This window comes from Triplophysa dalaica, chromosome 14 (genome assembly GCF_015846415.1).
Source record: "Triplophysa dalaica isolate WHDGS20190420 chromosome 14, ASM1584641v1, whole genome shotgun sequence".
Classification (NCBI taxonomy): Eukaryota; Metazoa; Chordata; class Actinopteri; order Cypriniformes; family Nemacheilidae; genus Triplophysa; species Triplophysa dalaica.
This window is the reverse complement of record NC_079555.1, coordinates 8885669-8912158: the sequence shown is the minus strand read 5'-3', so window position 1 is coordinate 8912158 and position 26490 is coordinate 8885669. Positions and strand designations below refer to the sequence as shown.

The following is a 26490-nucleotide window of genomic DNA, read 5'->3' as shown; positions in this document are numbered from 1 at the left end:
GCTGCACGTTCTTTCTACTCCCCCTCTCTGTTCAACACCGACCCAAAACAATGTGACCAGACAGATGACAGATAACATGCATATTAGAATCATGCTAAATTAACTCATCTCTGTATGATAACAGCTAGCTGTCAGAAACTTCCAGGCTCAGTGGATGTCCCATGTGACGTACATGTCAAATGTCTAGACACACTTCACTAAATGGTTTCTCATGAATTGATGCTCCTTACTTAAATCTCTCAAGCTTGAAATAAGTTAAATCGGAAAAAACTAAATTGCTCATTGTTGGTTCATGTTAGTTAATGCAGAACTAAAACTCATACAACTTTGTAAAGTTGCAGTTTGTAAAGTGTTACCCCATTTTGTTTTGATGAAGATAAAACACTATTCTAAAACGTAGACAATACTAGTAATAACAATAAAGATGCAAATGTCAATAAAGAACAGTGTGTCCAAGCACTAGACCGGTTTCAGTGTTTAAACATCTTTCCTCTTGTATTTATGTGGCTTCAGGTTTATAAAGTGAACCTAAGAGTATCAAGTGCTTTTATAAGCTTGCCCTCAGGAACAAAACTACAGAAAAGGACCGGTGATCTGCTCTTATTGCATCCAGAACATTGTATATTTCCTTCTCCCCCACACTGCCAGAGGCCTAAACGCTCAAAGAGTCCAAGCATGTCCCTGACGTCCAACATCAAATGCACACCAACACTATCCTGTCCCACTGATGATGTCACCAGCCTGAGGCCAAGCTCACGCATCATCAGCATGTGGCACGCTTCATCCAACCTGTCACCAGAGAAAACGGGAGGAAGACGACAAGACTGTGGGAAGGATGAAGAGGAAGAGAAAAAACACAGCTAAAAGCATGAAGAGATCGTGAGCTCAGGAGAGGCAGATTCAAGACAAATTATTCTGATGTTTTATAATCTGTCATATGGTACATGTACTTTAAAGAGCACCAGAGACACTGTTTCCAAATTCTAATGGAAGCAAGATCACAAAGGATTGTCTTTCGACTCAGGGAGGATAAAAATGCAGACGTGTTGGAATTTTCAGTCTCATTCCAGTCATCAGCTCGCTGCTGATTCCATGATGGGTTTGGAGCAAAATGAGGCTGAAAAAATGAGAGAAATGTTATTTTGGGTGAACTGTCCCTTTAGATATAAATAGCCCACATCCGGTTTTGAATGGAATGCCCCATTACTGTTAGCACTCTTACTGCCATGTTCCCACACACTCACTCACATTGGCACTGTCCTTAGGGTTATGTTTCCATGGTTACCAGCCCAAAAGGACAGCGTGGAGGAGAGCGACACAGAAGGCAAAGGAGAAGGATCGTGTTTGTCCGGTCTCTCCGATAAGAGACTCAAAGCGTTGCGCTCCACATTCTCCAGCCGCCATCCATCAGCTCGGGTCACAAGTAACACACAGCGCTGATCCTGCATCCGTACAGACCTCTGACCCGCTCATCACTCACACTAACCCAACGTTTATCTATGCCACACACACAATTCTTCCCCCCTTCCAACACCCTTATTTGGCGTTTCATAGCAATGCTTTTCATTTTCAGATGATAATGTTTTAAAGTACTTTATAGGCTGCAGAGAGCTGATGGAAAAGGCCCCTTGAGAGAAGTGCTATACTTCCTGGTGAAATAAATGGATGTTCAAGTTGGCATAAACAGGCCGGTAAACATGCCTACTCAGCACTGCATGGCCACCCTCCTCTGATGGCATGCTATACATTTAAGCCCATTCCAATTAACATCCAGAGGAAGAAAGGTGTAAAACAGGCGAGAAGATGGAAAGCCTGTTTCAGCGTACTGTAATATTTTTCCTCACAATAAAGTACTATTCTCACGCTATTTTATAATTATATTGCTGCTTAAAAACAAAAAATAACGGTTAGGCTTTATATTAAGGTTCATAAATTCATAATTAACTAGTTGCTTACTACCATGCATATTGGTTGTATATTAGTATTTATAAAGCACATACGAATGCCTTATTGTGCGTCCCTTAATCCTACCCAATAACTAAACATAAAAACTACCTTAAAAGCAGTAATGAGGAGTTTATTGAAGCACAAGTTGTAGTTAATAGTTAGTAAATAGTGAGAATTGGCCCCTATTCTAAAGAGTGACCAAAACGACCACCTAAAATGTGCCTAGATTATTTTCAAATAAATGTATACTGTCTTTTTATCTCCTTTCTCAATGTATTTAGCTAAAAAACTCAATTCAGAATATAAATTTAGCCCAGATATGTGACCCTGTCTGTGAAAACAGTAACTTGAGGTTTTCTAAAAATTCTGAAAATTCTGCAAAAATATACATTTGAAATGTCTATATTGACCGAGTTAGAAAATTAAAATCAATGTTTAGGAAGTCAACTACACTACAGCAAAATAACAAAAGTAAATCATTAAATTCGGCAGGCAAAATTAGTATTATAGTAATATAGTAATTTTAGTATTATTAATACAAATTTGAGTACTCTGCTAAACACATTTGACCTATTTTGCCATTTTATGGCAATGACTACTATGATGATTCTCATCTCATAATAAGGTTGTGATACTTAAACCTGAATTTCACAGACAGGGTCACATATGAGTAAAAACACCCAATATTTGATCTGCTATTTAAAGCCACACCGAGAAGCCATTCTATGAAGGTTTATTTTCTACACAGTTGATCCAATTACTGCTGTCTTATAAAACCCTGATGTCTTATCAATAACACTGAGGTCAGAAATCTGACTTGTCCGCTCTGACTGTGGCACTTCCTGTGAGACCTCAGCTACAGGGCAATGAGTTCTTCTCAGTGAGTTGGGGAAATACATAAGAGATAGTGCCATGGGACATTGTGTCTATGTGTTGCTGTCAGCCTTCGCACAAACGTCCAAACAAACGCACACAGATTGAGAGAGAGTCACTACTCCAGGACATGAAAGCTGACAACATAGAGACCGTTTGGCTATTTGTTCTACTCACTCGGAGACAAGCTCTTCCAACAGGCACAAGCAGCTCATTCAACAACAAACATAAACCCACAACAAATTTAAAAATACACAAATATACAGACAGTCATCTTGATCGAAACCGACGATCTCGCACACGTCAGCTGGAATGAGCATCACTTTGCATGCTTGGAACGGCGGAAAAAAAACAGGAACAGTGTTTCCTCAGAGACAAGAAGAGCTTTTTTTACATGCAGAAGTGGAGTAGGCTAATTAGCAAAGCAGGCCTACTTAAATCATACTAATAACAGCTATGTTACATCATTCAAAGAAAGAACCAGAATGTGTGATATCTGTATTCAAACCTCTCTTAAGTGTAATATAAAGTGCCTCGTACCAACCTTTTGATCACGGGTGATCAGTATGGATAGGTATTTGTGACTAATAGAGCTTGCAAAACCATTTATCATTGCTAACATTTACATTTAGGGTTCCGCTCAATATATGTGAACAATCTCAAATCATACAGCTTGTTGAGTAGAGGTGTGCTATTACTTTCTAAGCGCTTAGACAATATTCACAATGGAAGGGGGAACGTCAAGGGTCATTGATCAAGCAGCTAGCAATCACATTTTAAAGGGGCAAATTCTGTCATCATTTACTCACTCTCAAGTTGTTCCAAATCTGTATACATTTCTTTGTTCTGATGAAGATATGTTTGGACCAAACACTGACTACCATAGTTGGAAAAAACTACATTGGTGCACCAGAACTGTTTGCTTTCCTACATTCTTCAAAATATCTTCTTTAGTTTTCAACAGAACAATGAAATGTATAAAGCAGTTTTTCTACTATGGTAGTCAAAGATGGCCAATAACTGTTTGGTTGCAAGCATTCTTTCAAATATCTTTCTCGGTGTTCATCAGAACAAAGACATTTATACAGATTTGGGACAATTTAAGGGTGAGTAAATGAAGCAGAATTTTCATTTTTGGGTGAATTGTTCTTTACATGCTTAAACATTCAAAGCACCAGAGAAACCTTTTTAAAAACCTTACAAGGGCCAAAAAAAAGCTGACCCAGACACCAGATGGCCAATGGGAAGTTGTATTTGTGTGTGTGCATTAGGAATAATGGCATCACTTACAGAATTGGGGTAACACTGATTTAGACTCCATGTCGATCACCTCTTGTCAAGGCCGTAACCAGGGTTTGAAAATTAGTGAGGTCCAAAGTAAGGTGTTAAGAATTGTGCTATAATAACACCCACAAATGCACTCCTAAATTTCAAAATAGACAGGCATGTTGATGATTGCGAAAGTTTTTTTATTCAAAATAATGTTTTACATTTCACAGACGTGTGTGTGTGTGTGTGTATATATATATATGTGTGCCATCTGAAAATTTCTTCTAGAGTGGTCATTTTTATCAAGCTCGTATATTTAAGTTCAGTCATTTATATATATATATATATATATATATATATATATATATATATATAAGTAGATAGATAGATACACTGTATGAATATGAGGTACCGTATAAGTAACCTTAGGTAAGGTAGCAGTTCCAAAATAGTTTTTGTTAATAGTTGGTATGTGTGACGAGACCACAGTCATTTAGAAATACATTACAAAAACACAGTGAAAATAAAGTAGCATTTTGAGGGTTAAGGTCTGTTACCATGGTAAATTTGCGCGCAACGAGCACAGTAGCCTATGACTGACAGGACTGGAAAGTTCGTTTTTTTTTAGGTGAGGGAATTTTTATTTTATAACAAGTTATAAAAACGTTAGAATAATGACACCGATATAAAACTTGACAACATCTCATTTGACCGTAAATACTGAATGAGGAAAAAGCGTTTTTGATAGTCAACCGCTTTCACGCACGTCTGTCAAAATAAAAGTCTAGCGTCAGAAAAAAACAGAATTACGTTTGTTGTTTCTTTGAATGCACACTCCGCAACCCACTCAAAACGTTTTTGCGACCCACCAGTTGAAAACACTGCTTTAATTTATGTTTTTTGATGACTTAAGGTTAACTAAAGAGCATGAGACGTCATCCTGCTGGTCAGTAACGTTATTTGGCAATGGCATAGCCTATTTCATTCTGTAACAAACATATTTGTATTATGCTATTGTTTTTGTTGGTGTTAATCATTTCTTTCAGATATTAACGATGATCACTGCGTTTGTCTTACCAATGGTGGTATCTTCCTGTCAGCAATTAAGTTACAGTTTGTCTGTAAGCTTTTTTTTTATTAATGTACAATGTTGCCAGATATTGCTATGAAAAACAAGCAATTTCAAAAAGAAAGAAAAAGATATCCGAAATAAGTTCAAAGCTTGTGTTTTGTGAATAAGATTAATATATCACTAACACTAACGTTCAACTTTACACTTTATAAACGTCCCAAGACTCCCAAAGTGTCACAATAAATTGGAAAAACGAGTAAAAAAACACGTATAATAGGTGCATCTGGCAATAAATGGAGGCATACCCGCGCTCTCACTCAACGCGCTCTCAAGCCCCGTTCACTGCGCTAGCTTCTCGCAGCAACATGATGAATTGCAAACACTCATATGATATGGGGTGATTTAAATGCCAAAATAATCATTCAGAGAGCTTGACATTTTATTTTTGAATATAAAAAAATGACCGAGGTCCGGACCTCGGTGACCTCATAGCTGGCTACGGCCATGCCTCTTGTGCACAGCTGCTATGGTGTGTGTGTGTGTGTGTGTGTGTGTGTGCGTGTGTGTGTTTTTGTGTGTGTAAGAGAGTGAGTAAAAAGGGGTGGGTTATTCCTGAGGGTTTGTCCAGTGACAATTTGAAGGTCACCTCCAGTCAGCTTTAAGGGAGACCAACCCTCCATCCATCACTTTGAATGGCTGTGGACACTCCGCTGACAAACGAGAGAGCGAGAGAGCGAGAGTGAGAGAGAGCTGGATGCACTCAAACTAAAGCACTAAAACCCTTCCCACGAACGCAAACACACAGCCAGCAGTCTATTTCCTTTACACACAGCATTATGACACATAAAGCTTGTATTCCCACCGTGTTTCAATCAGCACATGGATGCAGAGCAAATGGTCGGCTCGCATCACGTGCAAGCTGTGGCTTAGCGCAAGCTCCAATCCTCCCCCCACAAAAAAACGCTGCTCGGTTGTAAAGCGCATAACATGAAAAATCACTGGTTGTACAACTTACGAATCAGTGAGTGTGGAGCAAACACTGAGACTCAACGGACAGAATTTCATTAGGATTCTATTCACCCCGTCCAGACTTCTATCGGCCAGTCATGTCACGCTGAAAGGCTGCACTCCATCCCCCTTGAGCGATTACAGTCATCACCTACACACAACCAGCAGTGGGATATAGCTACTTTGAAAACATAGCTTGCAAGACACTTACACAGGCAAACGAGATGTTTCACCAAACCTCCAGTTTTCAAATTATTGATGAATTATTACGAGCTTTCTTACGTACGATCAACTAGTCAAATTTCAGTTCTAGTTATGAAGATATTTTATCTGCTATTGTGATCGCAGCCGTCAGACGTCACTGTGTGCTGTAAGCTCAGACGTTTCCATGGCAGGATTTCCTGAACTGGGCATCCTCAATGGACGCGATGTTCCTGTCAATCTCACACATACATAAACACACTTCCATTCATACACGATGACCGCCTACCTCCAGAGAATCAAACTAGAAATAACAGCACAAACCGGGCACTGCAAAATGAGAATAAAGATAAACTCCAGGAATGTACTGCCTACGGCCAAATTTCTTTGACAGTTTGCTTGTTCTGACCTGTCTAGTGTCACTCTTTGTTGCACAGCACAAGTTTCTATGTATCGCTATATAATGCACAGTGTTGTCAGGTTGTTTGTTTTGTGGGAAGCATAATCACAGATTTCAGTGACATACTTGTTCTTCTGCATTCAGGAAGATAAATAATCCTATCTAAAATTGCCATTAGTGTTCTCTTGAGTAGATTTGTAGTGGGACAATGAAACAACATAACATAGACAAGAAATGTGTGTGTTTTTGCACTCTGGTGTGAATAACAGACCTACGGTCAGACCACTCATCCTATAAACAACAACTTTGATTTTGCTGGTGTGATGGACGGATGAGGACACTTGAGTGGGCAAGAGAAAAAAAACATAGCGGGCGGAGAGAGAAAGAGACCAGTTTCACCAGTAGACATTAATGGCGTACTTTAAGTCTCGGGGAACTTAAAATGTATCAACTTTTTGACTGCAACAAACAAAAATTCGAATTTTTCGCTATTTTTTCACACACTGGCCCAAGGTGATTTAGAGGTCATTCACAGTCTTAATGGAGAAATGTAGAGACTTTGCCGCATCTAGCACGTTTTCGCTTCTTTGCTGAAGAAGATGACTTCTTTATGAAACACTCTTCAAATTTTATGTATGTAGATAGAAATAGCTCATTCTAAGGTAATAACAACATAACACTTCATTATGTAAGGTCTTCATACACCTCTGAACACACGGTTATGTATTTATGTTGCGTTTCTGTCAATAGATCCTCCAAATAATTACACACAGCACCTGCTTTTTAAGAACTTATAACTTTTCTTGGGCCACAAAGTGATCTCACACACATCAAGGTAAATTTCACCCTATAATCTCAAATCTATATGCAGACATGCTACACTGAGCAAAATGGCAGTCGAGACCCAATAGCTCCGTTTTATCCCAAATCCACTCAAGTAGAAAAACTGTCTGGATGGTGTGACCACAATCATAAGAAACCCAATCAAAGCTCTTCCACACGGACTGCTATCTCAGTCTCATTGCTTTCCATGATGGGCAATCATGAAATAGATGAAAGAAAGAACTGTCGAAACTACAGCTCACCCCGTGCAAAGCTGCTTCTTTCATTTGATGCGTGGATATGTGTTTACATGTTATTTTTGTTTGGCTCTGGGGCGGAGCGTGAAAAACATGTCATGGCACACGGGACAACTTCACACCAAAATGACCTACATTTGTATAATGGATTTATAGGGTTGAGTAGGGGCACACACAAACACGTGCACAGAGACATTCATAAACACAAGCGAATAATTTCCCCCTTTGAAGAAATTTCTCTCTCCTGACATTTTACTATTAGGAAAGCAGACTTCCGTCCTGATGCATTTCTACAGGGGGCAATACCACAACATCCCTACCCGGTGTGATGGAAATTCAAGGCTCATGGAGCGATGAAAAGAGCCAACGCTCAGAAATTACCGTTCATCACAACTTTAAAAACACAAAACAGTACTTGTAATTTATGAGTGCAGAGCACTGAATCATTTAATGCTATTGCTTAGGGAATGCGCATACTTTCAGACCAAAAATATTGACATAAGTCTGATTATTTAAACAGGAATCACTGAAGACATCTAAATCAGAAACTTTAGAGCAACAAATTATTCAATGCACTGTTGTTAGGTGTGTTAAAGTAAAAGGAATATTCTGGGTAAAATCCAACTTTAAACTTATTGACAAAGCCTTGTTTGTCCTCTGGCCATTCATTGTAAAAAAAGAGCAGCCAGTCTATACAAAATAATGATGCATTTCCTGATCTAAAGCACAGAGTTGAGTGAGTATGCCCAGTACCCTGCTGCTGAATCCTCGCAGGACTTCTGAGAGATGCCGAGAGGATGATAAGGGAACTCCCATCATCAAGTTTTGTTCCTTAGACTTCCGCTGCAGAAATCTTTGCTATCAGAGAGACCTGAACCAACCCTCCTTTGCAACAAGTACATCTCTTGTACTACAACCTGTCCCAGAGTAAATCAATGTTGAAAGTCATTGTTTTGCAACGAAAAGATTTAGTAATCTGCTGTGTCACCTCTCCACACATAGGCAACTACCTTCTTAGGGAGCACTTTAACCTCCATAGAACTACAAGCTGACCCAGAAGGAATCTGGAGAAATTTCTGCCACATATTTTTTGTGAAATTTGGTTTCAGATGGCTTATCCAGCTAAAATGAAGTGCTATTTCCCCTAAGCTTTAAGAGAATGCATCACTTCTCAGGGTATCTCAGGGTAGGTCATCATGCCAATGTTTGTGTTTGTTCTGCACTGCTGTTTTCTGCTTTGTCAACAGATGAGCGATGGACGACCTATGTGCAGTAATCCAGCAGAGGAAGATTTCCCTGTGGGCCTTGTCCCAGAAAATCGAAGTTTTGCGCAACTGTCTCAGGTCTGTCTGAGTCCTTTCTTGAGAATGAGATAAAATCCTTCATCAGGCCAGGGAGTCAGTAGATGGGCAGATGTTCTGCAAGCCAGCTGAAAAGCTCAGATACGGGGTTCATCTTACGATTTAGGTTGGACGAATGACAATAATCATGATCAGTAATGATGTCACGAGAAGGTTGTACTATATGACGAGGGGTGGTTATTTCCTCTTATGTAGACCCAGATTTGATGGGCGCAAAGAAAGAAAAGATAATGACCAAATGACAGCCATCACATAAAACAAACAACATTACATTACGTAACACTTAAAGATATAGTTCACCTAAAAATAAACTATATGTTAAAATACTTACAGATATGTATAGATATAACAAAACGGCTACTTCCTCACTAACATTAGTGATTTTCAAGCTTCTTTGAGGGTCTCTGTAGCATTGAGAGACTATCAAGAGTGATAATAGGTTTGCAACACATACAACGATCCTGAGCCTTCTGCTGCATCCATCCTCAATAAATATTTACAATCCATTTATTTCATCACACACACACAAACGACAGGTTGTAAAATGGCCAGCTCAGCGACATAGAAAAGGAAACACGCAGGACACACCAGAACAATACCTCTTCCCACCTGATGCCTCCCTCAGATCCATCAGTGTGTCAACGGCAAGAGTGTGTGTGCGTAAGCCCTAGCACCTTTACAGACAAACACATCAGTCACACGTAAAGCACAACATCAATCTGCCATCAAACAGACATTAAACACACCAATCAGTCGGCTAACGCAGTTCAAAGGCCATGTTCAGCTGGTGGGATGGGCCGCTTGCCAAATACAGGAGAAAAACTGGCCAATAGTAAAAATAAAACTACACTTAGACTTCCCACAAGGATGAAGAAGATAAGAGTACCACTTCACAGTACTGACCCCTAAGCTTGTAAAAAATCTGGTTTAATTCTCAATACTTCTGGCAAACATCCCCCCTGTTCAACCATGCAGTATTTTATTATATTTAAACAAAGTTTAGGGTAAATGTTTGACATTTCTTACATAAAAAAGAAAACCCTGAGATACGTTTTTAAAGGAATAGTTCACCTTCAAAATAAAAATTCTGTCATAATTTACTATCCCTGTTGTCATCTTTAAACCTGTGTGTGTGAAGAAGATATTTTGAAAAATGTTGGTAACCAAAAACCGTTGGTCCTACTGGTCATCTATTGTATGGACACAAAACCAATGCAAGTCAATGGTTACCGCTGTTTTTCAGTTATCAACATTTTTCAAAATATCTTCTTTTGTGTTGTGCAGAAGAAAAAGCTATTCATGACAAGTGGGCATGAACACAATGACAGAATATTCATGTTTAAGGTGAACTATTCCTTTAAAAACGTATCTCCGGTTGAGACCTAAAAAGATGATAAAACATCAAATTTAGTCTAGAAAAGAGGCTGAAAATACATTCCATATTCCAGTCCTGCTTATAAATCAGGTGAAGGTAATGAAAGGTTAATCTGTTGTGTAATTACATTTGGTTTGAAGCTCTCAATTCCTCTCTCCTCCTTGAGGAAGATTTCAAACACTAGAACAACTCTCTCAGATATCCTGTAAGCGTGCTAGACACTGTATCTAATCAATCTGACAGCAATGTTTTCTACGATGTGATTATATTGATACAAATATCCGAGTATGCGGCATCCATATCCAGCACATTACAGATACAGAGATGCAGTTTATTATGCAGTGAATTATAAAGCTTCATGACAGCACAGCGGCACGAGCCAAACTCTAAACGGTTTGCAGAGACATGTGGCCATCTATGGTAAACGATGACAAAAAACAAACGCAGGCTGGCACATGACCGTGTTTAACTATGGAAGTGTACACATGCCAGGCTCAGGTAACTCTGCCACATGCACAGAGTAAAAATATCTCTTCTACCATTCCTCAAGGACAAAAGGGGTATTTATTTCAGCAATGACTCTCTGAGGCAAAGGTGATATTTATATGGAACATGTTTTTAACACAAGAACACAATCGGTGTGTGTGCTCCATAAAAACAGTGTACTTATCTGGACATCTAACAAGGTCATAGTCGAGGACAAGCCTTGCTAACTGATCTTGTTTTTACTCACTGATAAGACTTTTTCAGAAATGCCCTCAGCCCAAATAATGTAAACAACTTCCTCCAGGTATTCCTTATATATTTTCCAGATTATCCTCTTTAAATGTGTTGCCAGTAAAGGTAGCCACTGCCACTTTAACATTATCATTTCCACCATTGACAGTTGCATAATTTATGTAATATCTGGAAAGATAATGTTCCTTGCAGCTAAAATGTCACAGAGCTTTTCCTCACAAAAAATCAGTCGACAAGAGCTGGAAAGCTGACATGTGAAAGCGAAACTGTTCCATGACACAATAGCTCTCCTGAGCTCCGAAGAGTGTGGCATTACGGGCTCTTGAAATAATGAAAGGATGGACTGTGGGGGTGCCTGTGTATATTGCACAGTAGATGTTGACATGACACCAGTCGAGCTCAGACTTATTTTGGCTGCTGGGAGTTTCCAGGCACGGCTGAGGCCCAGAGCTCTTGGACCTGATCTATAAAGGTATGGAGGGGGAGAGAGAAACTGAACGAGAGGAAAGGAAGCCCACATTCCAGCGTGGCGGTCCAAAAGTCTGCAAAACAGCTCTAAAACAAATCTAGGCAAAGAACCACTATATTATTTATCCTTACTTGCGATGTTCAATGCTCAGTAAGTATGTTTGTGAGGAAATGTCAAGGATGACTAAAAGGTTGTTTTTCCACTCAAAGGGGCAAAGAGCAGTTTAGTGTATGAAACGGAATACTGGAAAATCATTGGGAATCTTGAAACCCTAACAGGTGGTTCAACCATCATATCAACAAAGCATTGTTCCTGTTGTGGAAAAAGCGCTTAAACAGTCCTAATCTGGTTTGCAGGTTTTCCAGCCTGGTCCCACTGGTGTTGTTTATTGAGAGTAAACATTACTAACCACCCGAATGCCAACTAGACCAGTTTAAACCAGCAAAGTCCAGTAACCATCTTAGGTCGTTTTAAAGCATTTATTTAGTACATCATTCACATTTTGACGATCTTTCCCTATCTCACACATACAGATCCCAAAGCTTTCTGTCACATACAGTATACTGCTTCGCAATATCCCTTCCATAAATCCTTTCTTTCTCAAACCCATTCTCTCTTATCTCCTTTCTCATCTCATTCTCTCTCTTTTACTCTATTTCTATCTAATCCATTCTTTTCCTCTTTATCGCCCTCAGCCCCTTCCCCCTCTTTTTTCTCATAAACTGAGGAATGGTCTGTGAATGAGCAGTAAATTGCTTGCCCTCTCAGTTCAAACCTAATTCACATGGCAGTTGAGCAGATTACCTGCCCAGTCAACAGGGCACGGGGCGCAGGGCACGATCGGGAGCTTTCTCCCGGACTCAATGAACACTTTAGACTGGTCCCCCTGTCCATCAACTGTCCAAAATACGCATGTTAATATTCTCTCTTGCATATTTTCCCTCTACTGCACATTGTGCACAACCGTTTCAAACCACCTGACTAGACGGAGTCAATGACCCACAGTTTCAAATAAGCTTCTTATGCTTTAATAATGCTACCAGGTTAAAAAGGTACCAAAATGAAAATAAACATGATTTCCTGGTCCAAAAAAATTAGGAAATCCTGCTAAGAATCCTTAATTTTGCAACACTTTCAAGTGTAAAACCAAAACACAACATTAAACTAACATTGTTATATACACAGAAAAGTAAAGAGCTTTCAATTGTACATTATAAAAATATTATGTATAATAACATTTGTTAACGGTTAGCTCCTGAAATAATCTGCGTTTTGCCCCATTTTACAGTGGGGCACAGCAGATCTCCAGGCCTCTGAAACCTAAGGAGTCCCCATCCATCGCTAAATTCCAACACCAGAAAGAACACAGGTAGGAAGCCCAGATGACAAAATTTTTGTCAGTACAGAACAAGGCCACAAGGTTGGTTACCTTCATTTGTTGCCAAAACCAGCACTGACCCACGAGCCACATGGATGAACACGTGTCCTCCACCTGCTACATAAATTAAAGACCTTGATAAATGCTGCCTCCACCCGAAACCCATCATTTCCCTGCTTCAGTGCATAGCAAGACCCACCGTCCACCTGTGCCGAAGCTCAATTTGATCAACAGAGCATGACCACACTACCCATCACCTAAGTAACCAACTCAAAGAGGCTTGTCAAAGAGATTCATCTTACATATTGAAGCATAAAAGACCAGGATTTTAAAGTCTGCTCAAAACACCTACCTGCTAGAAGAAAAAGCTGTTAATAACACGCAAACGGAAGCCCAGCAAGGTTTTCGATCAGGAAATAATATGTAAATATTAATATGAATGTCCAGCGTCTACAGCTGCATAGAAAGCCAGCTGTGGCACTGTAATGTTTACTGATGAGTTTGCCGTGGCTGTCTGGAAGCATTCCAGAGATCGTGCTGAGATTGTTATACAGAATTCTGAGTGGACTACAGGAGGTACATATTCTTATAGCACATAAACAGTCTAATAGCTGCTCCCCTACTGAAACCAACACACACACAGACACACAAGACCATGTTGAAGAACAAGATAAGCATATACATATGTTTATAAATATAATCAAGACTACACGGTTATTGAGGCCCAAACTGTTCAATATCAATCAAATACATCTTTTATTTTATTTATTTAGTTTCCTCTTTTTTGGACAATGGTTCACACACAAAGAGTAGGAAAGTTGAGGGAGTTTGTTATCATTGTTGCTCTTAAGGCAACTTTTTAAATAATAAATAATTTATATAAATGTATGTTTACTTATTGAAGTATTTGTAGAAATACCCTGATATCAATAATTGTGTTTTTTAATAATGCCGCTTTACTTCCCAAACCTTGGATGTCCAAACTCGCTGTTTTTCAGGAAATTTAACATTTTACTTTTTAAATGATTAAATACTGGTTGTCAAAGTTGACAAGCACTTTTAAATACGTTTTATTGGTTAGATATTTGCAAATCACAGTGACAAACATAAAGGGTTACTAATAATAACGACTCACACAAACTGAAATCAAGAAAAATTGAGATTCAATGTTTCAGAAGGACAGCAGCGATTTCAAGATTATTGTTAATACCAGACACCCCTAATGAAAAGGATAACAGATTGTGGAGGAAGTGAATGATCAAAAACAAGACCATGATGTTTTTTGAGGTTGTCTTTGTGAATGAACTGCTGGCGACTTTTTGACACCGGGAGCTACGAAATCCGGTTAGATCGAAAGCCAATCTTCCAAATCAATTTTCTTTCACATCAAGCTTCTTTGTTATCCATAAATGACTTTTTAGAGCAGGGTTCCAGCAATCTTTCATTATCTTTAGCGAGCACCATTCGTTTCTGGAACTGGCATTAAAAAGCAAACTAGCTGTGTAAAGGTTGCAGCTCTAGCGGAAAATGGGAGATGCAACACTGGGTTAGCGTCACCCTGTCGCTGATGCGGCTTCACTCCAGCCCGCTGCATTGATGAAGGAGAGGGACAATGGTCTGTTGAAAGGTCACATCATAGCAGCTGTGTGAAATGCGGTCGCCCACTTCAAAACATCTCTCTTTATGACTCGCTATCCCTCATTTCCCATGACTCAATCTCTCTCTCTCTCTCTCTCTCTCTCTCTCTCTCTCTAAATCCCCAATCACACCTCACAACTTTCCACCATTGGAAAGGTCAACAGGAGGAGCAGCAACACATCTGCAATGACTTTCAATGAGATACTTCCTTGAGGAAGACCAGGCTACGATGTGCACATATGGGTGCGTAGGTGATGATGGAGGTCAGGCAAAATCAGAAAGGGCACGGAACCCCCACCCCCAATCTATTTCAACCCTGAGTAAAATAAATTACATTAATTATTCATTGCTGTTTATCAAAGGGAAGCTGATTATAATACCAGCAAGCCCCGTGTGGTATGCAAACACCGCACACCCATTTGCATGCCACCGAAGACCGATGACCCGGGATTGTGCCCGGAAACCTGCAATTTAGTTATTACAGTAAGAAGTTGATTAATCTGTCTTATCCGTCAATTATGAAATGGAGTTCTGCAATTCCAAAGCGTACATTATAAGAAACGCCACTTTAATTTAGCAAATGTAACGTAGAGAGCAGAGGTAACCTTCACACGGATTAGCAGGACTTCCACCAAAGATTAAAGCCTCTTCATATTGCTGCACTGCGGTTTATGAACATCAAATAAGACACACATGTACACGTCAATGCCACGCACTCACTCAGGCATCCTCATTAGCATTGAGAGTTCCCATGTGCAAAATATCATATCATATTTCACGTGGATACTCGTACACTGACACACGCACGGCTGTGGCTGGCTGATTAAGGTGCTTCACTTTAACACGTCCCTAATGAGCATCCAGACGAGGAGGTTCATTAAAACGCGGATGGATGCTGATGATGTCATGCTCATGCTCTGCGATGTGGTTCTAGAGGACAGGACAAACAACTAATTCATTGCAACACACACACACGGCTGGAGGAGGTTTGGTCAATGTGTCTCAGTGAAAGAGACAGTCTGAGAAGATACAGCTCAGGTTACTGTTGGTTCGGTTTGATAAAGTGAACAAATACAGAAGCAGGCTCTTCTTAGCATGGATGCACCCTGCAGCATCTTCTGTAATGTTCTCTTTTGTCTTTTGACCACTGACCCCATCTCCACCTTCCTTCTCGGATGTTTACATCACTTTCTGTTTCCTCTTCCACAAATTTCCATTTCTCTCCCCCTGTGCTTGCTGTTATCTTTTCTTGGACCACTTGTGGTTTTGTTCTTCATTTTCGGTGTCCTTAACTCCCTCCCTCCTCATTGACATTCTGCATTTCTCCCATCGCTTTCCACGCTCTCCACTTTTATATGACAGAGCTCTTCATACTTGAATCTTGAAAATCTAGTCTGATTTCTCTTTTTCTCCACCATCCCCCTCTCTCCAGGCTCCTTCTGTTGGTCTGACCCTTTCACTTCATCAGTCATCACTGCCAAGCTCTGCATTTCAGATGGCGATCAATTCGCTGCATGCAGACTGGATGCTTAGCTTAACTGAGCGAGACTGGACTGAGCTAAACTAAATTAGTTGGGTTTATATGAGTTGACCGAGAATACAGTAGGGCTGGGCAAGGTTTGTTTTATCTGGACTGTATGGCCTTAGGTAAGACTGGGTTTAGGTTGATGGCTACAGTAACTGTCTCTTTCAGGTTCACTCACTGATAAGTACAGTTGCCTTCCCTTTACCTCAATCTGCCCAAACATGATTCATGAGACGACCATGTGTCATCGATGAAGCACCATTTATAAATCCACGTCACACATCAGACAGCTGATTTACAACAATGATGATGGGAAGATTTGGCATAAGCTTTGGCAAAACCACAGATGCATTGCACACAACGATCAAACTCACTCTCTCACTTTCTCACAGATGCATTATAATGTGGATCCACATCCGATTTCAGCGGCCATCGCATATGCACAAAACACCATTTCTCTTAGTTTCCAAACACAATCACATTCAAAATATGAAAACAAGATACGCGATGTTTTACACATCCACATAATCTCCATCAGCAGACATGTGCACGTATTCCTCCCTCCCCCTTCCAATGCTGATGGCGGAGATTTACAGAGCTATGAAACAAAAGAGCAGGTTACGCAGAGTTCACAACATCATATGGTGAAAAAGCCTTCGTTTCATTAACAACAGTGTAGCTGAGCCACATAGACCCATGATTTAAACAGCAACATTAGGGAACACTTGTAGGGGCACGCGGGAGAGACCTGCTCTACTCAGCTGACACAGAAAACCAAATGTTACAGATTAAATGCGTAACACACTGGGGTCAAGTGGGGGGGGGGGTTGTAACTTGTTTACAGGGGATGTGTTTACCTGACTCTCACAGGTCCCATGAGGTTGAGGTGGGGATGGGGGGATGAGAGCGTTTTTTCCAATGCAGACAACGGCAGGGTGAGTAAAACGACACTAGCTTTTAAAATCAGATGGGGCCTACTTGAATTTCACTAGGAGTATGTCCCCTACTGCTGCAAGAATAACACAAAGCGCTCCGCTGAACAAGATACGCATAAGAAGAAATGCACCAAATAACGCATTTTAAAACGGTTATCCTGACCCTGACCAGAGCCTTTTTTGTTGTATTTGCATAAGCATTATTGCAGATAATGGTTGCCAAGTCCTCTAATTTTAAACTGTTGCTAAGAGTTGTTTCTTATTTCTTAGGTTAAAGGTGGAAGGATTTTGTTCATGAATGGTCATTTTTAAAGTAAAATAATTGTATTTATGAAAACAGAATGCGTTTATGAATACCACAGTGATTACGAAATTATGTAAAATGGGTAACAGTGCCCCGGAAAATATAAATTACGATAGCATAGTTTGAGTTTCGGTATTTAGGCTGGGAACGTTGGCCTCATTTTGATTGGTCTTTGGGCTGATTTTGTTATGCAGAAATGGGAACCCTGTTGCAGCTAGACCAGTAATCCTCAACCTTTTCTGCGTTCCTTCAATAGGGACAATAGAGAATCACATCACACACGCACTCTGGCACATTTATGTAATTGATCTTTTGCCGCTATATCCTCTAATGTCTTTATACTGATAAAATATAATATCTTTAATACATTAAAGAGACCAGTCTTCTTTTTTGATCGCACTTATGCTTTTGTTGTCCTTATGTTGTCCCAATTGCTTCCATTGGTTACCCCACCTGTAAGACGCTTTGGATAAAAGCGTCTGCTAAATTAGTAAATGTAAATGTAAATTACATCCAACTGGGTCAAATTGGTTAAATATTTGATTATTCTCAAAAAACATATTGTCCGTACCTTCGTTTAGAAGAAAATACAAAGACCGGACCTATTGGAAGTTTAATTGAATACCCCTGAGCTAGATAGATCCCAATAGATGGAACGCTTGCGTAAAAACTCAACAATTTGGCAGGATGCAAGACAGAACAAAAACTGGCCAAAAATGTCCGTCTGACTGCACATGACTTGCACTGCATTGGAAATAAAGAGAAAACTTAAGGAAGCACGTGAACCTTCACAGTAACAAAAGCTGAAGAACCGTGTGCAACCGATCAAGAGATGAAACTTGGAAGGACAGATAAGCTGGCAGTGTTTCAAGTTATTTTCAGAGAAAATGAGCATTTTATCTGAGAGATCTGCTTGTTTGCTTGCCCACAGACTTGCACATATTCACAGCGCGCAAAACCGCAAATTCCACACGCTGCATTCTTTTCCCACACTATATCAGCAAGAGATTTTCCTTCACTCCCCCTGCACCCCTCTCATACCGTCACACGACTATATACATGCACATACACACTTACAAACACAGTGGCATCTGGTGATTGATTGAGATCAGTACAAGAATGTGAGCCGTGTCCAAACTCACACTGCGTTTCATTTTTCACCAGTGTAAACACATTCATATTTCTCCTAATTTACACTTGAATTCCTTTTGGTTCTGCATCTCAACTAGTAAAACACTACATGAGCAACACCAAGGTCATAGGTTCGATCCCCAGAGAACCCATGTGTTATTCTGCACAATCTTATGTTTCAAGGATCTGATCCTTGTCACAAACCTCTCAATGCTGTATGGAAATCACAAATAAACTGAAAGTGACAGCAAAAATGTGTGCAAATGTGTGATTTACACAACCTCATGTCATTCTGTATGACTTTCTTATGCAGAACACAAAAGATATTTTGAAGAACATTGGTAAGCATACAACATTGGCGCCCATTGACTTCCACTGTATGGATACAAAAGACAAATAAATGCATTAGTGTTCCACAGAACAGAGAGTCCTAAACAGGCTGAGGTTTATAAATTATGAAATAATTTTTATTTTGGGTGAACTATCCCTTTAAGACGAGCGCAGAATATTTATATTACTTTATACATACATTGCATTGCAAAGTTACTTGTCAAAAGACTCCTGAGGGGATAGTGACATTATTATTTACATTCCCATTCATGATACACACACCTGCAGCTGTTTATGCATAAATATGTAAACTCTCAGCGATAAACAAATGAGCATGTCAGCTGGTTGCTGGATTAAGATGCCTCCGGTGTGTGTTCGTAAGCAAGTAACAGTCATCCCTAATAACTAAAAACACATAAAGATGCATCTTCACGCTAGGGATGACCAAGTTCAGAACATTAATGTGTAGCTGTAAATAAATAAGTTAAAGAGTACATAACTACGGATTTTCAAGGTCCTACTTTGGTTTATGGAGTATCCAATGACAAGTTTATGTACATAGAAGGTGTAAAAACACTATTATTTCTTTAATAAAAGTTAGTTATTCTTAACTTTCTTGTTGACTGACTATCAAATGATTTGTTCCGCGATTCATCTGTCTAATATCCTCCTTTCCGCTAGCCTAGTCTGATGTGATTGGTCAGATGGTCTAGTCTGCTTTTATTGGTCTACCGCGAATGAGGCTCACGAGCTACAGTGTTTGGGTGAGAAGAGTGAAGTTTTCGCAGGAAGTCGTAGCAAAATGTAGGCGTGGACTATATGTAGAGGCGTAAATCCGCAGCGGTTCGCGAATCGTACAAGGGACGATTTTTTTGCGTAATTCAGTCGACTCCCTTTTTTTCAAGCCAATTCATTCACCTTTGGATTTACAACTTGGCGGACTGCTTACTTTCAAACACGGCAACATTACACATTGCATGAAATGTAATTTTCATGATCTCATGTTATGAAATCTTTTATTAACTACGCCAGCAAAAGTTCAGTGAGAACAGCTTTTTCGAGCCCGTGTTTGCCGGTGCAAGGTATGTGAAGCATTACACGATATCATCAGCTATCTCTGTCTGTTTCCTACGAGTTTCTCTGCCAATGAAAGTCGTCAAGTGGGAGACGTGGCAGTCTGGTGGCCTCTAGTTGCCAGGGCAACCCACACAAATAGCAAAAAGTCTCTACCGGATGATTGAAATGCACAGACTCACCTCAGCCAACAGTATAAATATGTATGTGAAGTATCATCTATGACAAGCACCAAATGTCAGGCGTCTGAGAGTTATCTAGCAACGACCAGCGAACTCGTTCCCCATCGGGGTCTGGTTTAACCTCTTGCGGTGGAACGGTGCAGAGACCGAAGGACAGCGGTGGGGAATAAGTGCATGCTCGCTGCCAAAGCATTGCACGCTCTCTGGGAGCGAACCAGGGGACGCGATAAAGATCTAAAGCTAGGACAAATGACGTTAACAGCTAAACATTACAAGTCATCAATATGTATGAAGCCGAGCATGTGTAGAACTTATGAATTTATGCATTGAAGGATGTATGCATGCATTCATACCGGCATACAGAATTCATGTGCATATAAATGGAGATCCATCCCGGCACATCCAGACTGAAAAAGGATCAGTGGCTGATAATCTACAAATATTTGTTTAAAAGCTGTTTAAACGCATTTCAGGTGACGGGCAGGCGGTGAACGCTTTTAAAGTGGGTATCAGAGCATCATTTATATGACAGTATTCTGTTCCTAGCAACTGTTTGTTTGCAAAAAAACACAATTTTTGGATATAGGATGTAGGATAATTAATAGAGAAAAAGAAACAGAGGGGCATTGTCTACAAACAAAAAAAACGTTAGCTTTGATATCAGGATGAATGGAGACATACCAGAAAGCTTATAAATGTCATCAATGAAGGGAAAAAAAATTATACGTTTAACAATTTTTACAGTTTATTTAATTTATTACATTAAAAATTCTGAAGAAAAGCATTAATAACTGGCACCGGTAAACATTGTTTAATAAGAACGAGACATACATTAAGAAAATGAATGGGGTCAGTTTTGAATTTCATATCCACTTAAAGTCAATAATAGAATGGAAAGATAAATAAAGCAAGGAGGGAGCCAATTCTTTTGTCCATGCAGGTTACCCACTAAGCGTGCCTGATGGAAACAGGATGCAGTTGGGACAATAGACGAGTTTACTATTGGATTCGTTAGCTTTTGCTTTCTAGTTGACATCTGTTGGTCTCAGGTAAACCGAATCATACCAGTTGCACGGAGATGAACGAGAGGAGCGAACAAGATTCTCATCTGCGTTGTGAAACAGCTGTTGTGAACAAGCTTGATCGCCCCAGGCAAGAACACAGCAATCTGGCTTCTGATTGTTGAATATGGTGCGAGACGTAAATGCCGGTATGACGTGGAGTCTGAACTAATGCAATTCTTTGTCATTGCCTGAGTGTTACCTAGCCAAGAGTTGGACATGGACATCACAGAAATCGACTTCCAAAATGTTTCTTCTTACTCATATGACCAAATGCAAATATCACTTCTACTACTACATCATTAAGATGGCACCTCTAAAACTGCACTTGGGAATTCTATGGGAAAACTGCCAAGACATTCAAATTAACCACATTCCTCCCACAAGGATCTGCTATGTTGTCTGTGAGCGTCATCTACCTCCACAGCTCTGTTTTGAAATCCACAGATTTTCCACCTAATTTCAGCCAGCAAGAACAAAACGTTAAATCCTGTTACGGAGTGTTGAAATGAGATGCCAGACCAGACGCAGCAGGTCTCACAGGTTGAGACTCAACTCTGACTTGGGCTGGTTTTGGAAGAAACAGGTACATTGTGAAAAAAAAAATCTCTCCTCATTAAGATAAGAGTCCAAAAAGCACAACACCATCTTCTAACTTATTTAAGAGTGTTAACACATTATTCTTTCACCCTAACATTAAACTGCACCTCTGGATAATGTTACAATTCTGCATTTACTTCTGAAGCCTATTTGTCTCTTAATTTCTGGTGCTAAACAGCACACAACCTTCAGCATGAGTTCGTGGACTGGAGTTCAGGGCCGTTTCGAAACCCATTGAGACTTACAGACAGCATTTTTGGGCACTGGTGTCGCGTGCAGAATTTCGGGCACCACGGGAACGCCCCTACGATGCCCAAATGCTGCTGACAGGTACTTATAGGTTTTGAGACACAGCTAATGTGATGTCCGAGGTGGCATTAAAGTAAACAAAATTCAGTTTCACGTCTCGAGTTGCTATAACCAAGTGCGTCTCTAAACCAATATGCAGTTTGAGAAACTACAGGGTACAAAACCATGGTAACCACAAATTTACAACCATCTCATTTGAGCAACACCACGCCGTTTAACGACATTTGTTGTAAAACTAATCTCGAATCAAATCTGACAAAACATGACACACGATTAGTATAAAACGACCACGGGTGTGCTTAACATACATATAACACACTACTAAGACTAGTTTATATCCAACATTTGTTCACCAAATACATTGCATTTATGCCAAACAGTTAACTTTTTGTACACCGCGGTTTATCGAACCAGTTAACGTTGGTGCTAACTTACCGGTACAGACATGTTCAGCCCCTGCTTTCAATCCACTACAGAGCTCGATGGTGATTTTATACGGACCAGTTTCTTTCGCTCTACCGTTTTTCAGGAGAAAACGTCAATTTTTGTTGCCTGTCTTCTCTCGACGTCCCTCTATTCCATGATATCTATAGTGAGGTCTCGGTCTGGTGAGAAGTTTGACGTAAATGTTTCTGATGGATACGGTCAAGAAACGCTGCGCAATGGGTTTAAAGAGCCCAGTTTCAGTCCGCCTTTGCCGGGGATCTGACGTTAGCCTTCATTAAGCTGCTGGGCTCGTTTTAAAGCGCTGCTTCACGAGCTTTTTCCCGTGGAGGAGAACGACCTGTCTTCCGTTCGTCTGTATTGCGGTGGTGACACTTCAACGCTCGCTCGCTCGCTCTCTCTCTCTCTCTCTCTCTCTCTCTATGATGGAATCATCAGTTTCATTTAAAGGGATAGTCTGCTGTATGCTGTATGTGGAAAAACAGGGCACGTCTAGTATTATTCACCATGCACTTATAAGCTATTAACAGCATATTGCCTGTTGTTCTATTTCTTAAAGTATTGTTTCCAATCCTGCAACCATTTTTCATTTCTCTATATAACTCTGGATCTGCCAAACTGCTCACACAATTTTATTAAACCTGTTTTAAACCCACACCACTGTGGGTTAAATGTGAATATGCCTCTATCTATTGTTTCCTTGTTTTATTGATTTTAGTAAATCCTTCCAAATACCCTCTGACAGGGAATTGCTGCCTTATATTATAAAGGTTATTCATAGTTTTGACCTAAAACTATTGTTCTACAAGATACTGATATCCAGTTTTTGGCATCCTGTACATACGATTTCAAAAAAGCTTGAAGAAATGGGAATACCTCTACTGACCACTTCACACATGTAGCAATTCGCAATTAACATGATGAAACTGCTTACACTGGTTGCAAACACTGTCAATTTTGGCCGATCTTCATTATTAATGGTGTTTCTACCAAAAGATGCTGAAACATAAATATTTGGCATTTTAAATACGATAGGGGATGTTGTTATACTATAGGAGTGCATTCTTAATGAAGATTTAGCCTTCACAAACAGACAAATCGTTGATTGTGTTGTGATAAATTGCAATTTAACAACAAAAACAAAAGCATTTCTCACTAACTCAGATTCTTATCTCCAAAACGAACAGTGCAGTATTTGGCAGCCTGAAATGTGTGATGACCGGAACAGTTAGTTTACAAGCGGCATCATTCCCAGTGCCCCTGCAGTCAGCTCTGGCATGAGAACTGTGTACGGCTATTAATTATAGAGGGGCAGCTGCGTAAGGAAAGTCAAAGGTCTTTTTCTTATCTTCAGATGGGTGTTAAATTGGTGCCATGGCACTCTTTCCCTTCATCTGCCAACATCAATGCTGAGTGGGATAAAATTAGGATAGAAGGCCTGGCTAAACTAGTCTGCCATTAAAGATCAGAATTTGCCCGACTGGACTAAAGCCATAAACGCTGCCTTAAAAATAAGCATACAAGGGCTATTTTAAATTTGCTATAAAATAGTGTTTTATCAGCAGCATGTCCTGCCAACCTTGTAAACCATATACAGTGAGCTTACCATTGCAAATGTAGAAGGAAGGCATTTTAAAGCAGCGAACGCATGGGATTGTAAATGCCCATCAGAGTTCTAAAGTGTCCTTAACTATGGCGACATGGAGGTAAGAGGCATCTAGAACATTTTAGCCATCTGTTATTTTAGGTTCTCATCAGAGTGATTGTTTATAATTGTCCTCTCAACAGCACCATCTATTTTTAATGTTTCTGCCCCTGTTTGAAGTCACGCACTTGGTGACAGACAGATACACATGCCTGGAGGTGAAGTTTGCGCTATATATACTACAGGAATTCTGAGCGGACACCTAAGGCCTGTCTCTATAAAGATCTTTTTACATCGCTTTTTACATACAAGGCTAAATGTCTACATCTCTATAGCAGGTTTGGATAAGTGGGTTCTGACAGCAGTTTTTCTTTGCTTTTTGCATGCAATGACAGTATTTTATACCAGGGGTTCTCAACCGTTTTGACACCAAGGACCCCCCATTGTATTCAGAAATATTCAAAGGCCCCCCTCCTACTCACAAAAACTCAACATTTCTAAACAATGAAATATTTTAGTGCTTGACAAATGTTTATCAACAAAAAAGCCCAAAAAGAACGATATATATTGTTTTTTATTTGATTTATATTAGACATCTTGAGGCCCTCTTGGAAGTCAGCTGGGGTCCCCTATGGCCCCCCGATGAGAACCACAAATTTATACACACTGCATTCCTCAAATGAAGTGCCGCATGTCTAAATAATAACACATCTAAACAAATTTTAGATATCGCACCGAAACCATTGAAGAAACAGATCCAATCATTCACAAAAAAGGAAAGATGGTAAAATGCAAGAACAAATGAAAAAGTCTTTGAAGTAGAAGTCAAAGTTAATGATAATGGCAAGGAGACAGTTGCCGAAAAGAGAGTGGATGGAAAATCACAGTCGTGTCATCAACATGTATAAGTGTAATGCAAGATGAAAGTGGGGGAGATGGAAAGCGAGGGATGAGGACATTATTTAGGGAGGAAACAGCAGTGCTCAGACCCAAGAGAGAAAGTAAAATCAGGAGAGGACAGGTGCATTTGAATAAAGATGAGGACGACAGGCTTCTCTCGACTCAATATCACACACTTACCATTGACTTTGAGTGGAAGGGAAAGGACATGAATGAAGAAGAGCAGATCTGCATAATCCCACAATCCTTGTGTCCACCTCCACTCTAAAAAGGTGAAATGCAAGATGCTTTACATTGTGCATACAGTAACAGTACTTATACTTAATGTGCTTAAAAGGTTCTGTAAAAAATCTGTAAGAATGAAATATCTAGATATAAATGTTCAATCTGTATAGTAATATCTACAACTGTTGCTATGTCCAGTATATAAACTCATGTGCTGGTGCATCTATTTGTTTGTTTCTAGAAAGGCAGCTTGGTGCAATGGTGTGAGAACGTTCTGCTCAATGGTCAAGAAACCACAAAACACAGAGTTGGGAACATCGATTAAGTGAGGGAATTATACCAGTGCTATTCAAATTCCCACCTGCAGAAGCTGATGCCCACACAGCACCGATGCAGGCAAACACTGGAACAGAGCACACCTACCCATCTCCGTTTTAAGCAGAAGACAGGTTTGCCGCAGAGTGGCAGGGGACTTCTGTGAAGGCCAGTCATTTAAAAAAATGTGCAAAGATGGAAATTACAGTAAAATAAGTTTTGTCTGAAGAGGCCCATACACAGATAGAGGGAAGATTGAATAATGTAAACACGTTGACTATTATCTTCAAGTGAAAGGATGAACATGTTCCCACAATCGCCCCTGCTATAAAGACACAAAGCACAGATTTACACATCAAAAACCTGCGCTGCAAATTAGTTACAGATATACATCAAACTATGCAGCAAACATTGTTGACAGCATTACTGTTCCTTGTCAATATATTTGCATGTATCATGTATCACAATATTTTAATCAAGCATTTCAATATTAAACACACAGCCATGTAAAAAATTAAGAGAATTCCAAATTTCCTTTATCAGCATTCCTAGATGTATTGTGGCCATTCCGGTTCAGTGTCTGTTGGATTTCAACACAATCAAACCTCAGGAGTGATAAAGTCATCCTACAGCAATGTGAAAGACTGACAGCATGACAAGACACATGAAAACTGTTATAAAAAAATCGAGGTCTTCACATAA

General features: G+C 39.8%; 1 protein-coding gene across 1 annotated transcript in view; it reads right to left on the bottom strand.

Moving 5' to 3' along the window:
- Positions 1 to 23082, bottom strand: part of bcar1 (BCAR1 scaffold protein, Cas family member) — a 66483-nt gene extending 43401 nt beyond the window's left edge. Inside the window, exon 1 of the mRNA XM_056766112.1 lies at positions 22695 to 23082. Coding sequence (XP_056622090.1) covers positions 22695 to 22706 — 12 coding nt within the window. The 5' untranslated portion in view covers positions 22707 to 23082. The remainder of the gene's footprint in view (positions 1 to 22694) is intronic.
- Positions 23083 to 26490: the final 3408 nt, after the last annotated feature.